The 16,412-nt window shown below is 43.5% G+C and overlaps 1 protein-coding gene across 1 annotated transcript in view; it reads left to right on the top strand.

The window, feature by feature from the left end:
- LOC148592956 (structure-specific endonuclease subunit SLX4-like) overlaps positions 1–16,412 on the top strand; it is an 88,530-nt gene that overhangs the window by 22,694 nt on the left and 49,424 nt on the right. The window contains exons 9-13 of the mRNA XM_088533006.1: positions 2,862–2,905; positions 8,165–8,311; positions 9,032–9,207; positions 10,068–11,909; positions 14,249–14,432. Coding sequence (XP_088389132.1) covers positions 2,862–2,905; positions 8,165–8,311; positions 9,032–9,207; positions 10,068–11,909; positions 14,249–14,432 — 2,393 coding nt within the window. The remainder of the gene's footprint in view (positions 1–2,861; positions 2,906–8,164; positions 8,312–9,031; positions 9,208–10,067; positions 11,910–14,248; positions 14,433–16,412) is intronic.

The raw sequence follows: 16,412 nt of genomic DNA, 5'->3' as shown, positions 1-16,412 counted from the left end.
CCATGAAAATTTGCACTGAGCAACCGTTACTTTTTATTTTTATGATTACTTCCCCTTTATCCTTCCATAGGAGGTATAATGTGAAGTTTTTCTGTTTTCAATAAGATGCTCTGTAAAATAGGAGGTTAGTTTCTATAACACTTAAAAAACAGGGGCAGTTTTTGTCATGTAAGTACCGATTTAAAATTCATTTCTGGAACGTGATAAAAATTTTACTAGATATAAAATGTTTTGCCTTATGTACGAGGTACTAGTGAGGGGGGTTGCTTTAAAGGAAACATGAACATGATGCACTGACGGGTTATGAGGGAACATAAGTGGGTAGTGTCTGGTAGACAATGATGCTGGTCATTGCTAAGGTTGCTTCTTAAAATCTGTTTTTTTTTTTTTTTTTTTTTTTAGCCGTTATTTTTTGCTTGTTAATTTGTCATTGCTTGTATTTCCCTATCTGTTTCAGTTACCCTTGTCTGGCATAGGAAGACTGACAGAGACTAGAGCAGAAAGGTTAGTACCTGATTTGGAATTTGTCTTCTACACTTATATTTGTGCTCTGCTCACTGAGTAACTCCTGTTCTCTCTCCTCGGTATTATATATTATATTGGCACTTCCACAAAGCCAGAGAACCTGCACTGTGCAGCTCTTGCATTATGTCTCAGTAGGAGAGAGTGTGCCATAGAGTTGTGGTTCTGGGTTCAAGCAAGTTATTAGGAAACAAGATGGAAAAAGAAAGGGCAGACTATTCATGGTATCATGAGTCCCAACTTTCTGCTCAAAATAGGGTCAGCTCTCGAATTGCGTTGTGTTGTTCAGGACTTTATCTAGCCTGATCTATTCTGACTTCCAAAGAGCTGCGTTGGGGGGGTTTGTTGTTTGTTTGTTTGTTTGTTTTCTGCAGGAGCAGTGCTGTTCACTGCTGGGAGCAGTGCTGGGCTGAGCAGATCCTGAGTAATATTTGAATTCACACACATATTTAAGTACACAGGTACTTGTGGAAGTGGCTAAACTTAGCACCATTAGAGCATGTGCTGTCACCTTCTCCCACCCTCTGAAGCTTGGAACTTGAGCAAAAAGAGGAATTAGTAAAAATACACTAAAATCTAACCCTTTCCTCCCAATTTCTAGGTTCCATCTTCAAGAACCATCTAGGTTCTTGCTGCTCTGTGCTATTTTGACTATATACATCAAAAGGTTCAGTTGGGCTGTAGACCGAACATCTAAGTGGATAGGTAAGTGCTGCTGTTTATTTTATTTGACCAGCTTGTGTGATTTGTAGAGTCCTAAAATCTTACAAAATTAATCGAATTCTATATTGAAATAAATAATTTTGCAAAACTGTTACTTGACAAGCTCTACAAGATGGTGCCAAAGGGGCTTTAAGGTACATCAATAACAGCATGATCAGATGTATTTAGAGGATCCTGGTCTGTGCCTACGCCTCACTACACGTCTGTAGATGGAGGAGTAAGATAGATTAATCCTTAGGTTTGCATTGCTTATACATCTCACGTGATCTGCCTGGGGCATTCAGTATTAATTGCAAACAAAAGTTTAACATCAGGAAGTCACCGTAAATAATATGACATGTGTATGCATATGTCTGTGAGAGTTATTTAAAGCCATGGAGGATGTGAGATTCTCTGTGTGCCTCCTCCTACTTAGGGGGAAAAAAAAAAAAAAAAAGGTCAATTTGTAGTGATAACTACTCCAAGATTCTGTCGGAAAAAAATAAATTTATGAACTGGTTACAGAAAATGTCAATTTCTCTCTCAGGAAATGATCTAAGACTCACAGCAAAGTCCTCTGCAGGTTTGGGAGGTTGAATTTAAAATAAATTAATCTATTAACATCTGTAATTGCTTATAGGAAAGGCTGACCTGTGAAAATGTGTAACCAGCATTCCTTAGCCTTGCATGGCTGCAGCCAAGCCATTTGAGAAAACAATCCTGCTTGTGTTCTTCCTGCATTTTGAGTCTTTTGGTGCCCAGAGCTTTATTGGAGAAACTGAACCACAGCTGCTGCCATTCCAAATGAAACACTCTGTTTAAGTTTTGAAAGAAATGGATTTGGGAGTCAATATAAAAGCTCCATTAAAATAGCCAGAACCGTAGTGAACATAGGGCTAGGAAGAAGAGGACAATCAAAATGTCTAAGAATAGAAATCTAGTTCTAGTGTTGCTCAGGGATTGATGGCATTTCCATATGGATGTTATTGTACCTATTGCTGTTCCAAGAAATCACTAGCTAGCACTGTTATTCTTACTGTAGAAAAAGTTTAAGAAACTTAGTTAAATCAGTTTTTTTTTTTAATTAGTTTAAGAAGCTAATTTAAACCAGCTAAAAAAGAGACAATACTTTTATCTGGTGTATGTGACAACAGTTTATGAGACATGGTCAGTGTCTACTGAGTAGCCAAAGGAGGAGGTAAGAACACAGAGGTGAAAGAAGGGTGGGCACATTTGTTAGATGTGCTCTCTCATCTGTCCGAGAAACTCTTCTGCAAGGCCAAGCACTGCTAAGCCTTACTCTGTGAGCTGCTTTTCAGCATGGGGACAGGCTCTCTTCTTTAAATATGCTGTGTCACAAAATGAAATTTTGCACTCCGAGTGACAGTCTTTCCTCCCCACCTTGTGGGAGTGAATACATTCATTTTTGCTGTGTTATGTAAATGTAGATATGGATGCATATACAAGTGGGACATCTCAAATTCTGAGCTCCAGGCAGGATTCTGACCTCAAAGGAGAGGTCAGCATGCTTTTGAATGTGGCCTGTGTCTGTCTGTGCTGAAAGTACAGTATTAGTGTTTTGGGTCTATATGTGCTATTATACTTATGTGCTGCAATATTTTATATGAGAATCTCTTCTCCTTCAAAGAAGAGTCTTCAAAGAATGTCCTCTTTCAAATTGGTACCAGAGGCCTGTTTCACACTGCATCTGCGTATACCATCTTACATATCCACCTTTTAGAGGTTTTTCCATTAAAGGGCTTCAGTAAATCTTTCTGAAGCCCTCTAGCGTACCATGAAGATCCTACACATGCTTTGGGCAGATTGAAATGCTTCACTTCCATTCCAAAATCCTCTGAACAAGAAAGTCATCACTGTGCTGAGTGAAAATAAGCAGGGTCCTTGGAGAATGTGCTGCACTAAATGCTATAATATATTCTATGCAGATGAATTAATCACAGAGGAAAGTCCACCGTTGGAACAGTGGAGAAGTGCTGGCGTCTGAAGAATGAAGGCGGCGAGCCAGAGAAGACGCAGCCCTGACTGTTCCTGAGATCTTTCCCTGTAGCGCTGCTAGGCAGCATTACTGCAGCCTGCAGCACCATGGATGAAGAGGACAATGAATTTAAAGTAGTGTGGGCAAAAATTGTCGGTAGGGCAAAGAAGAAAGCTGAGGATACTGAGGAGAAAGCTGAGGATACTGAGGCAACAAAGAAGGTTCAGAAATGGACAAAGACCACTACAACAGGCAGATCTGTTCCTGGGAGCCAAATCGATCAGTGCTTTCCAGTAGTGAAGGGGAAAGATTTGCCACAAAATTTGGGTTCTAAGGTGCCGACAGGGATGCGTGAAGAAGACGATGATGCTGTGCCCTGCAGTAGTGGTGGGACGTCACAAGAAGACAGGAGAAGCGCTTTCCCTGACAGCCAGCTGCGCACAGTGACCAGTTACTCTACCAAGAGGAATGTGACAGGTGCGTGCACTGAAATCTTTCAGACAGAAAATAGGCTAGTACTGAAAAGACTCAGTTCAGTAGAGCTCTTTAGAAGTCTGGAGGAGGTATGCAGTTCTTCAGTAAGGTGAAACCTAAGTGCTGAGTGCTACATGAGGGAGTCATTACCTTTTTTTTTGCGACTTCAGAATGTAAATCATCCCTCAAATCATCAAGAAGCAAGTTTAGATTATATCAAAGTGTTTTTTCACAGTGTGTTATTGTATTGAATGTTGAATTATGTTGCCATTGACTGTCACCAAGGCCAAAAAGATAAATTAAGAAAGGTTCTGGGTTAATTCATGAAGGATTGGTCTTTCAGTGATGACTAAATATGATGACCAGAAGGCAGTCACCAGTGCATGAAATCCTTAAACTGACAGCTAAGGTCAACCAGCAGAAGGATTATTTTGTACTTGTTCTGCCTGATACCCTTTCGTAATTATCTACTAGTGACTGCACTCAGAAACTGGGCTGGTGAGATCTTTGGTCTGATCTCACAGGTTGCCTCAAAGCAGAGCGGAGATACACTGAGCTGTTAGCCTGCTGCTCGTTACCACCCCTCCTTAGGAACACCTGTTGCTTGGTTCTGAGCCTGAAAGTCCGAAGCATGGATAGGGCTTGAAGATCAGAGTAGAAACATGTTCATTCTTTTTGACTATCTCAGGTTGCTGTTTTGGGAAGCTTCCCAAGAGCTCCCTGGGCAGCTCAGTTACCTGTTTAATTCTGACTGGGAAACTGTGCTTTGTCCCCTTCAGTGAATGCTCCGAGTGACTGTTCCCAGACTACACTATCCTTCCGTCCTTCACAACCAGAGACCTGCTCTTCAGACACCTTGAAGACACCACTGCTGCCTGGGTCGAAGGTGCGGGCAGCAAAGCTGGCGGTGGAGGGAATGCAGCACTTCAAGAGAGTGGCACCTGAGCAGCTAAAACATAGCCTGGGCGATAGCTTGCCAAAGGCTGCAGCTAGCAGGAATTCCTCTGATGAAAGCGAGGAAGAGAACCCGGAAAAAGGTACGTTTCTGCTGTTATTTAGCTTCTGTGTGTGCATGGAGAGTGCTGAGGGCTGCTTAGGGTGATTGCATGAGCAGCAGTCTGGATTCCTGGGCTTTGTTCACAGCTGGACAGGTGGCTTGTGTAATGCTGAATAAATCGCTCCACATGTCTGAGAACTTGCTTTCTCTATTGATAAATGTGTATTGATCTCTGTACTTCTCTCCTAGATCTTTTGTGAGGCTGAAATTTGATTTTATGTTAAGTTCTGGAGAGAGAATTTACTTTCTGGAAACAGGTTGAGATTCTAAGAGCATCAGTAAATCCAGTCGTTCTTCTCAGGGGCAATATTGTGTAGCTCATATAAATATGACCTTAGTTACTCCGTGTCTTCTGTAAATCTCTGAGCACTTACAAAATAGGATGTTCTATGCAGATGAATTGAATCCGTAGCAATTTGAATTCATAGCACATTTTTGGTGTTTTGGTGCTTTAAAAGTCAAGGGGGGGATTGATCCAGGGGGTGATATTTGGGGGCATTGTTCTGTAGTAGGCTTTAGGTACAATCAAGTTGACATTTCTGAAATGATTCATAGATCCCAATATTTAAGAAGAGCTCCTCTTAGACAGCAGCTTCTAAGTTTTATTTTAAAAATCCTTTAAAGGTGTCAGATGCATTTCTGCCAGCCGGGGGCCCAGACACGGCCAATCGTGAGGCAAAAATATATCCCCAAAATATATGCTCTTTTCTGCCTAGTGGCTTTTGCCGACAGCACTGTCTTACGAGGTTTCACCAGGAGAAGACCTGGTGAAAGAAGAGCGTAAGAGATGATGTTGTGTTGGTACATGGATACACAGTCCCTGAAGTTGATCTGCACAGGCTGAAAAAAGGCCACCACCTAGAATTCCTTCAAGAGCAGCTCTAACTTCCCTGGTTACAGTGGTGTGCATTGCACAACGGCACATTCCAAGACCAATGGTAGCCTTAAAATTGTCCAACCATTTAGCATAATATATGCACTGTGTGTCTCCTGTTCACTCATCAGTGAAGACTATGGTTGCTAAATCTAATGTCTCTCTGCTTTGTACTTGACTTGGGTAAAATTCCCTCAGTTCTCCCATTAAGCTGCAGCAAATGGCTGCTGGTCATATGCCAAGAAAACCAAATGCATCTGATAAAGCCAAGAGGGGGAGGCTGAACCGTTCAGCTCAGAAATGTCAGCCTGGGACAGGAGTTTCTTGGGGAGTTGTCATGGCAAGGAAGAAATGGCAGTTAAGAGTTGCCACTTCATTCTGTCTTACAAGAAGGTTGTACATGACTTGAGATGTGCCTTTTCTTCTTTGAGGAAAAGAATTGACTTCCAGTGATTCTTCACTAAGTGGCTTTGCCCTTCTACCCATAGAGAAGAGATTTCCGAGAAGCAACGATATAAATGTAAGGACAAATGTTATTTTTCCCCTTTTTTGTATTGTTTATTTGCACTGTATTTTTGTATTGTTTATCTGTTAAAAAAAAAAAGCCTCTCCCATTTGATTAATTTCCAGAAGTATGGAGTATTTCCCATTCATTTTCACAGAAACAGAGATGTTTAAGCATTACAGTCACTCACAGGAATCATCCTAGGCAAAGCTGAAGTCCAAATACGTGATGTTTCATTGATGCCCACAGGCAGGCTTGTGGGTGTTTCAGAGTGTTTGTCCTACTTAATTTAAAATAACAGGTAACATAAAGCAAATTTGTGCATAATTTACACAAAGAGAACCAGGTTAAATATTGAGGCTGTAGTGCATAGAGTATTTGGGGGTAGTTACTAGGGATGTATCTGCTCAGCACTTAGGTAGTACTCTGCTTTGATGCCCAGCCTAGATGACACAGGCCACACTTCCTGGAGACCAGGAGAGACAGAACTGTCTGGGGTTTCATCCAGGCTCATGTACGCACCCATTTTGCATGGTTCTGACCAGAACTTTGTCAATGCCTCTCCTCTTATCTTCCTTTCCAGTCTTTCTTTTGCACAGAGAATGGTGCAGCCAGAATATTTCTGTTCTTACTTAATTTCCCCATTTTCGAGTCATAATTTTAGTGTCAGCAGGAAGGCTGTTCTGGGCTTCCTGCCTGGAAAGCAGTGCCTGCCTTCTCGGGGTACCGTCTTGCAGGTGTCCTACCTGCCAAGAAAAAGAGAGCAAGAAACACCTAACAGGTTTCCAGACTGAGCTTCCTGTCTTGCCCTTGGAGAGCAGTCCATGACGTGCAGAGTCTCCTCTAGCCCACCTGTGAAGCCTGGAAGAAATGGCCCAGCGTGTGCTGCCGTTTCCATGCTAACTGGTACTGGCTCCTTGCAAACACACTGAAGCAAGTAGAGAGGCTGAGTTCCCACTGAACTAACCTAGAAACCTGCTAATAAAATAAAGAGCTCTGCTGTTTCTGGTGGAACTACATCTCATGGAGTTGGATAAAACTTGCCTTTCTTCCAGTCTGCGCTAGGTTCAGAAAGTACAAGGTCAACAATTAGTGTCTCAGGTAAAGCTGCTTTCTACTTACAGTCAGGCAGCCTCCCTCAACCATGGGCTGCAGGTATTTCACGCTTCTCTGAAGCACTGGCCACCTCCAGAAGCAACACTGCTACCTAGGGAGTCTGAGTCTTTAGAAGATTGCCTTGTATGGGTTTGTAGTAGGGGTAGTGCCAGACATTAAACTAGTCACAGATCGCTTGGGCAACCAGCCTTCCCCAAACTTTCAGTAAAGGAGTCTAAAATTATAAGAGTAAATACTTAAAAGTAAATAAATAAAGGAATTTTCAAAGGAGATTTCAGTAACAAGTGCACAAGTTCCTCTGGACTAGATACCTGCATTCCTTTTATTCCGTGTTGCCCCCTTGTTGCAGAGGGCTTCTTCCCAGGTGTCATTGCTAGACCAAAACAGTGAACAAGAGAGGAAAGGCTCATTACCTTGCCCCTGGGTCATCCTCATTCCTCTTGCTCTATGCAATTGTTATGAACTGAGTTCAGTTCCATCAAGGTGGGAATTACAGCTTTCAAAAACATGGTGGAAGACAGCAGAGCAAGAGGCCAACTGCAGGCAGCGGCTCTGCCACATCAGGAAATGATGTGGTAAAGATCCGAGGACGATGATGTGCTGTAATGCAAAAGGCTGTTCCACAAGTAGAGTGGAAGACAGCATGTGACTGCCTCTTCACAGCTGCTAAGCTTTGAAGAGAGGAGAAGGAGGGAAACAAAGCCAGAGATGTGTGTTGGACTAGGTTGCTTACGTCTCTTATGGAAGACCTTGCACTGATAAGGATTCTGTTAGTCCTGAGAAGGCAAAGGCAGCCATACCCACGCTGGGACCCAGAGTACAGCAGTGCTGACAAACTGGGCTGTTGCCTCCTTATCTGCCAGGAAAATGCCTTACAGCTGTAACAACTTCTGTCTTTGTGTCCCTTCTATGTTCTAGTCCTCTTTCAGGATGCTGGCAGAAGATTACAATATCATGGTCAACAACGCCTACTTGAGTGATATCCAGTTTCAAGTGGACTCTGGAGAAATCCTTTATGCCCATATGTTTGTGCTGTATGCACGCTGTCCACAGGCTGTTCAGCTGGTAAGTACTGCTGTTAGACTTTTCTCTTCCCCTCGAGTAAAGCCCCTTTGCAGTAACAGGAGTTTGACCGTCTATTCCAGACTGATCACAACAAATGAGTTAGTGATGCCGTACAGTAAGCACAGAGTATTTGGAGATCCAGTGGCAAGTCACTCTGGACCTGCTGATTATGGAGTAGACAGTATTTACAAGCTGTGCTTGTAACTAACCCAGACAGAGGTCTGTCACTCCCACAGGTGCTATGGAGGTAGCTGCATTGACCTGTGCCTTTGGCAAGGCCAGTGAAGTAATTTCTGTGTTTCCAGAAGCATTTTGGTTCATACAGTTTCCAGCCTGCTCCTGTGCAATTTCCTGCAAAGGCAATGAAAGGTAGTGGGCTGAAGACAGGAACTTGCCTTCTGACAGAGCTGCCACCAAACCATACCAACTTCTTGACAAAGTTTTGTCATTCTTTCTGGAATCAGTAGAATTCGTTTTGTCCTCATGCATGATTACAGCAGTTTCAACTCAAGGTGCTTAGGACCATTTATGAGGGGTCCTTGAAAGCTTCACGGTATCTCTGGTCATTTTAGCTTCCCTCTGAGGCACCAAATCCTGGCCATAGGAACAGACTTTGACACAAAAAAAAAAAAAAAATAGTGGCCTGATAGAGAGCAGATACTGCTGGTGTTGTTCCTTTATGAGGAAGTGGACCTTGTTTGCTTTCCTTTTACCGCACAGGTTTACGACGAAGGGATATATGTGAAGGTGAAGGACGATGACGACGAGCAGACGCGCCGGGTGCTGCTGAGCGATGTGACAAAAGAGGCAGTCCTCGCGTTCCTGCGATATCTTTACACTGCTTATACTGACATCCCTGCTAGGATTGTGCCCCAGCTGAGGGCTTTGGCTACCAGGTTTGTATCATATGAGTGTGCTTTGGGTCACCTCATGCTTTCAGCCACATGGACTTTAACCTGATACCTTCTGTTGTGGTTTCAGTGGCTTTCACAAAACTCATTTCACTTGAGATGCAAGTACCTCTGCTTCCATCTTAAGTGAAATATGAACACAAGAGCATCTTATCCTCATTTTTTCATGAATCTTTCTTCAGGTTACATCTGCTTGAGATTTTCTATTTTTGGTTTATGACTAGAACACTTTTGCCAAGTTTTGTCTCATGATCTTTAATGACAGCTGATGGTGGCAATGGTGATGAGTGTAATTCTCAAAGCATTGCCCTAGTGACACACTTAATCTGAATGAGACTTGCAGAATGTGGATGCAGGGAATGCTAATTTGTTATGTCAGTCATGATCCTAGACATGTGTTAGATAATGAACTTGAAACAGCAGCGGATGAAACACATTCTATCGGATCAAAATCACTTAGTTCTGGAAATGTAGGTGTCCTCCTTTTAAAGTAATTCTGAAAAAGACCAGGAAAAAAAATCTGCTCTTCTATGTTGATAGTCAGTTAAACTCATACCTAATCAAGGAGAACTGATTATGCTCTGTAGTGGCAGCGATGCATTGTTTGGAATGGGGGAAATAAGTGTGAAACCTGAGAAGATTATGGTGACACGGAGTGAAAACCTGAACTTGTTATTGACTTTATTAATGTTGAAACTGCATGTCTAATTTGGCACAACAGTTTCACAAATTAAATTTAACTTTCTTTACAAGACTCACTAGATTGATCAGGCAACTATAACATTTGGAATTTTGAATGAATTTTGAGGGAGATAAACATTAACATTTCTGTTACATTCTTGCAGGTTTGATTTAAGGGAACTTGTGCTCAAGTGTAAGGACTGCGCTGAAGAGAGCCAGGCATCTTCTGGAGTGGATCCAGAAGATGATCTCCTCTCTGCGAGAGACGATGAAGATAATGATAACAGAGCTGAGAACTTCAAAGAGCTCCTGAACTCAGTGTGGGTGGGTGAAGCTGAGGAAGAAGAAGCTGTGCTAAACCCTGCATGCCAGAAGGAAGACGACAACGGGGTGGGTGAACAGGAGCCGGAGGAAATATATGAGTTTGCTGCAACTCAAAGAAAAATGGTTCAAGACAAACTGGAGATGAGGGAAGGCACAGATGACAACATCTGTAGTGATACTGAGGTAGCCCAAGGTGTGAACCAGCAGACTGAGAAAAAAGAGGCAAAAAGGTCCGTATCTGCCTTGATAAGCAATGACTTCAAACATCTGAGGGAAGACAATGATGTGGAAACATCCAAATGTGACTTGTCTGAAGAAGAGAAAATGCAGAATACAAGTGGATGCAAAAATGTGAATGCCACAAGCATCAATTTTGAGTCTTGTCAGTTTGAGCCTCACAAGTGGGTTAGGAGATGGGAAAGTGGGAAAGATTTCAAGTTGTCTCAGGCTTCACATAATATGGGAGGAGACGACCGCTTGGAAGAACAACAATTCACCAACTGTTCACTGCACAATGATACTGATAGGCGTGAAAATTATAAATGCTTATTTTCCAAAAATCAGATAGAATACAGTGAGCCTTCTCCAATGAAAGAAGTTATCAAAGAGTCAGGAAAGGCTGTTAGCGAAAAACATGCTGATGTTAATGATTTGCTTCCTTACTCCAAGTCACAAAAAGACCTCTCTCCACACAGGGATGGTTTTTGTGGCAGTCCTCCTCTCAAATCTTCTATGTCTTTTTATTCTGCTGTTGGTTCTTCACTTATGTCTTCAGAATCGGATAGGAAATTTCCCAGAGAAGCAAAAACACCAGAGAGAAATCAAAAACCATTCCCGTCTCCCAAAATAGCTTTCCAGAAAGCCAATGAGCAGGACATTACATCAGGAAATCGGAACATAGAGAGCACAATTTCTCCAGAAGAGCTTTCCTGCACTGATTTAAACAAGCATAAATATGCTTCAGTTTTGTTCAGTTTTGTCATAAAAACTCCGGATGTTGCAGTCCAGAACAGAAAAGAGGCTGATATTACTGTTTTATCTTCTGATGATGAAATGGAGCTAGAACAAGAGAGGAAGTTACCAGAGTCTGGCTCTCCTGTGAAGGAAATGGAAATCTCCAAGCAACTGAAAAGTGCTAGCATAGCACATGGGCCTGAGATCGCCAAACCTAAACCTAACTCATCATCTGTCACTGAGATACAGCTGAGATCATCCCAGGTCTCATGTCGCATTACAGATGCATCACTTACAAATAATGATGTAAAAATGTCCAGAGAGTTGCCTCCCAGCACCCAGGTAGGTGCCTGTACAGAGAGCAAACAGAGCCTGAACCTGAGCCATGAAAAAGGGCAGAGTCGCGAGGAGTCTTCAGGTATGGACAGCTCCTGGCTAGTGCCAGACACACCACCTCAGACCAAAAGCAGGGATTTCGCAACGCAGACACGTGTCACAAGTATAAACCGTATAAAGCAATCGATGTCTAAACTCGAGACCAAGAGCTTAGTGGCAGGTAACAGTGACCATGAAATGGCTCTCAGCCTCATAAAAGTTCCTGAAACATCGCTGTCAGACAAACAGTTGCCTAGGGAGAACTCAGCTGATGAAAGTCGTCTTTCTTTGAGCAGTACTGTCTCGCTTCACGATGAGCCCCCAGTCCCCGTTGATGACTGCTGGCACGCTGAGTATCCATCACCATTGAGAGGAAACAGCCAGAACTCCAGCCTGGCTGGCTGGGCAAATGCCAGCCCTGGCAGCAGACCCAGATCTATCTCTTGGGCTTTCGACTGGGAGAGCCCGGTCCGAGACCAGGAAATGAAGGGCAGTACCCCTCTTGAGGGCAGTCCTAGTGACGGAGCAACAACTTCGCTTCACCTCAAAAAGAGTCCTGTTGAGGCATGGTCATCAGAGTGCAGTATACAAAGTTTCCTGAAGCCCAGATTCTGGGAAGTTTCGGATAGTGAAGAGGAGGAATTCCCACAGATGCTTTTTTTAACTGAGAAGGTGTCAGCTTCAGCAGATGCCTGTCCGACAGACCTTGCAAAGACTCCCGGTGAGAGCTTGTATCTGTACAGGGTTCACTGAAGTAGGTTAAATTGTTGTCATTTTAGGTGATCATCCTGTTTGTTGTTCACCTGCTATATTGAGAGGGTGTTTTGGCCTTCTAATCCAAAGCAGTCAGGGCCAGGCACAAGAAGGTACAGTCAGCTTCTGATGTGGGGGAGTGCAACTAAATACGTGGGATAGTTGGAGCGTAGCCATTTGTGATCCATTCATGCTGCTGCTTTGACAGTGATCGTATGCATTGTAGAAATGATGAGACATTACCTGGGAGGGGAAAAAAAATCAAACAGCCTTCACTTTGCATGCTAGGGAATGATTATTCCTTGCAGTAATGGGTCTTGTTTTTCATGCATTCATCACTGATGTATGTGCTAACAATTACACGAAGACATCGGGTAAGCTTTGCTTCCAGTGGTAGAAGTATAGAGGTTGGCTGGAAGTAGGTGCCTCTCCTGCCCACGGGTAGGCTCTCTGCATATTTTCCTGCAAAGCTCTTCTGATTTGCCTTTGCTTTGACTTGCCCTGCCCTTGTGTTTGCTGATTGTAGGCTCTTCCAACAGATTTTTGTGTGTCCAGCACTGGTCCCAACTGGAGGACACAGTGAGCGGTTTCAGGACGCACACAAGACTAAGGGCCAAGCTGCTCTTTGCCACCAGATTGCACTTAGTGGTGTCAGGAGCTGGGCCTTGTCTGCTTGAATGTCTGATGACACAGAGAACACTAGCCTCTGGGGTCATACCCTTCTGGGGTCAGCTGCTTACTAGGACAGTTCCTTCCATCTAAGCTCTAAGAACAGCAATTTATCCCTTAATATTTATTAGATATATTACTAATTATACTATCGTAAGTAATTAGTTTAACAAGCAGGATTTAGAACATGACCTGAGACTGACTGTGCTTCACAGTATCGGGAAATCAGTATCACTAAATCAGTATCTAATTCAGGCCCCCAGAACCTTGACTTGTTCGGTTTCTTCTGCATCAAGTCTCTCCTATGCAATTTTCTTCCTTGGGAAAGAACCACTTCACAGAATTCAGTAAACATATATTTTTAATTACCTTGCAGCAGTTCTATCAAAGCCTCCAGTGGGCTTTTTTATTCAGACCTAACATATGGCTCAATTTGTTTTCTGATTTAAAGACAGTAAAAAACAAATATCCTAGACCCAAGGAAGACGAAAGTGTTGATCTGTTCAGTATAAAGGTATTTAGTAGAGCAGCTTGCAGACAAGTAGTTCTTCTTAAACAGTTACTAGATAACATTAAAATATCTGCCACCAGGAGGGGAAGATATCATCCCTCCTATATCCTTCTGTACTAATTCTGATGACAATTTCATTCTGTTGCAGAACCTGCCTGTCAAGAGAAGGACAAGTCTCCTGAGAAGGACAAGTCTCCTGAGACTCCTATGACACCAATGCCAGCTTACTCCCTTATGAAGACCCCAGAACTGAGGAGGGAGTTGAGCAGGTTAGCACTGCTTCTACAAGTATATCTACAAAAAAAAAAAAAAAAAGTACAAGTACATCTCTTTATGAGCAGAAAAAATACATGGAAGTTCCATCTCCATATGAGGAAGAACTTCTTTACTGTTCGGGTGTCACAGCCCTGGAACAGGCTGCCCAGAGAGGTTGTGGAGTCTCCTCCCCTGGAGATCTTCCAAACCCGCCTGGATGTCACCCTGTGCCACATGTTCTAGGTGTCCCTGCTGGAGCAGGGGGGTTGGACTAGATGATTTCGAGAGGTCCCTTCCAACCCCAACCATTCTGTGATTCTGTGAGAAACCTGCTGGTAGGTGGTGTGAAAGGCAGCTACTGTGCTAAAGGGGAAAACTTGATGGTTTTCCAATGTCATGCTCTTCCAGCTGGCCACTGAGCTTCCTGGCCTGGTCACATTCCTGAGCTATAGCAGTGGAAGGCGCAGCATTATCTTAGGCTTAAGTCCTACCTTTCTCTTTCAGATTTGGAGTTCGTCCTTTCCCAAAACGCCAGATGGTGTTAAAGTTGAAGGCCATATTCCAGGATACTCACCAGGACGTGGATACGGATGTGGATACTGACACAGAGGATGATATCCCATCCTCCCAGCTTCCCCCACAGAGGCCTCCAGCCAAGCGCCGTAGGCAGCTGAAGACTAACGGGCATGTTGGTGCGAAACGTGCCAAAATCTCCAACTGTAGACAGACACCAACTGTATCTCCAGAGAGGGGCTCTCTGGCAGCTGATAAGGAGGAGCTGATGCTCTCATCATCTCGGGAATCTTCATATTCTCGGGAATCTTCATCCTCGCTGGATGGCAGTGACGTGTCTACTGGTATACAGAGGTAGGGGAACAAAATACTAACAAAGGAGTCTACTGTGCAGCACAGAGATGAGCTGGGAAAATGGGAAATATAAGTGTCAATGCAGAATACAGGGGATCTGTACTGTAGGCAGCTTCCCTGAGCTTTTGTCACTTGAAGTAAGTTCTTCTGTTGTGCGTTTCAGTCTAATTGCTAGTGAGCTATTCTGAGAGCACAGAAATGCTCACGGGTGAAACTGCACATGGGCAGAGCTCAAAGCTGGCACTGCAAGGAGCCTCGCAGGGTGGAGTGAGAGCCTGCAAGAGGAGCAGGGAGCGCTGCTCGGTGAGCACTGCGTGTGGTGCTGCACAGAGCAAGTGTGTCAGCAGTAGTGCAGCAGGAGCAAGGAATGCCGGGCAGCACCGGCACAGCTCGATGTGCAGGTTTGCAGAACATGTGGCGTGTTCTGCCTCCCTCCCTTTGGCAATTGCTGATGTCGGAGATGCTACACAGGGCATTGCAAGGGTTGGCAGCCAGGGACTTGGGCATCTCTGAGTGTGCCCTTGATGACCAGTTGTTTCCTTGATTGTTTTTTGCACTTTTTCTCACTTTTAGTTCTTGTAGCAATATATCCGAGGATGAGGAAGAGGAGCTCCCAGCTTCTCAGACAGCAGCCCAGGAAGCAGATACACTGGACGCAGTGGGAAACTGCATCATTTCAAATTCAGTCCTGTACCACAAGGTCCTCTTTTACGAGCCAATTGAGCTGGCTGCACTGCACCGAGAGCTGAAAGCAAACGGCATGAAGATTTCCAAGGCAAAGCTGATGGATTTTCTAGATGCTTACTGTATCACCTTCACCACGGCTGCAGAGCGGAAGGAGAAGGAAGCCAAAGGCAAGGGGAACGGAAGACAGAGGAAACGCTACTGAATGGAGCCTCTCTCCCATTTCCAGCGGCAGCTGCAAAGATCCCTCCTGTTGGTGCACTCCCCTGCTGCTTCTCCTCTTTATCTTTGCTTTCCATTTTTTCCTAATAAGTTTTAGTTCCCTAATAAGATCTTTTTTCCTGAATCTTCAGACTCTCCAAGTAGTTATTTATTCAGTATCTGAGCGGCCCTACTGATTGCTACGCAGGGGACATTGTGGAAATAAGAGGCCTTTGCTGTCCTTGGTTAATTTGGTGGTCTCTGGTAACACTCCTCAATCTGTGTGCAGCTGTTCTTCTAAACTATTTCTCATGGCTTTGCAGTGTCCTCTAACACCAGCAATTGTGTGAAAGCCTGGATTCCAACATTCCGCTGTGTGTGTCCAACATGTAGCAGGTATTGGCGTGCTAGGATCTCCAAGATATAATCTGCTCCATTTTCTGAGGGCTGTGTTACCTTGTCTTTGTAGTCCGATCAGAGCACATCCTTGACAGAGGTGGGGGTTTTTGTTTTTGTTTTTTTAAGGAGATGGTATTATAGTGATTAAATCTCTTCCTTGAACAGTCTCTTCTTAAACCTATTGTAAAAGAAGTTGTGAACATCATCTGGAACTCTTGGACAAACTCCTGGACCCTAAAAGGTCATCTTTTATATGTATTTTGTGAGCTCTTCTGACTTTCATGTGTTTTGAGAGCTTTGAATCTGAAAAGGTCTTGGCAAAAAGGACACATTGTTATTTTTTTAAAAAAAGGAGCCACTTTTGTAACGTATTTATGTATTCTGGAAATTATTTATATTTTTGATATATTATAGCCTTTTTATTTAATTTATATAAATAAACAGAATAAGATCTTGATGATAAACTGTAACAGGTAATGCCTTAGGAAGGCCCGGGGCAGCCTAAGCAGCAGTCCTG

This window comes from Tinamus guttatus, unplaced genomic scaffold, assembly GCF_059628265.1.
Source record: "Tinamus guttatus ecotype Peru unplaced genomic scaffold, ASM5962826v1 Tinamus_guttatus_pri_ptg000474l, whole genome shotgun sequence".
Lineage (NCBI taxonomy): Eukaryota > Metazoa > Chordata > Aves > Tinamiformes > Tinamidae > Tinamus > Tinamus guttatus.
The sequence above is the reverse complement of the archived record's forward strand: the minus strand, read 5'-3'. Positions and strand labels throughout refer to the sequence as shown.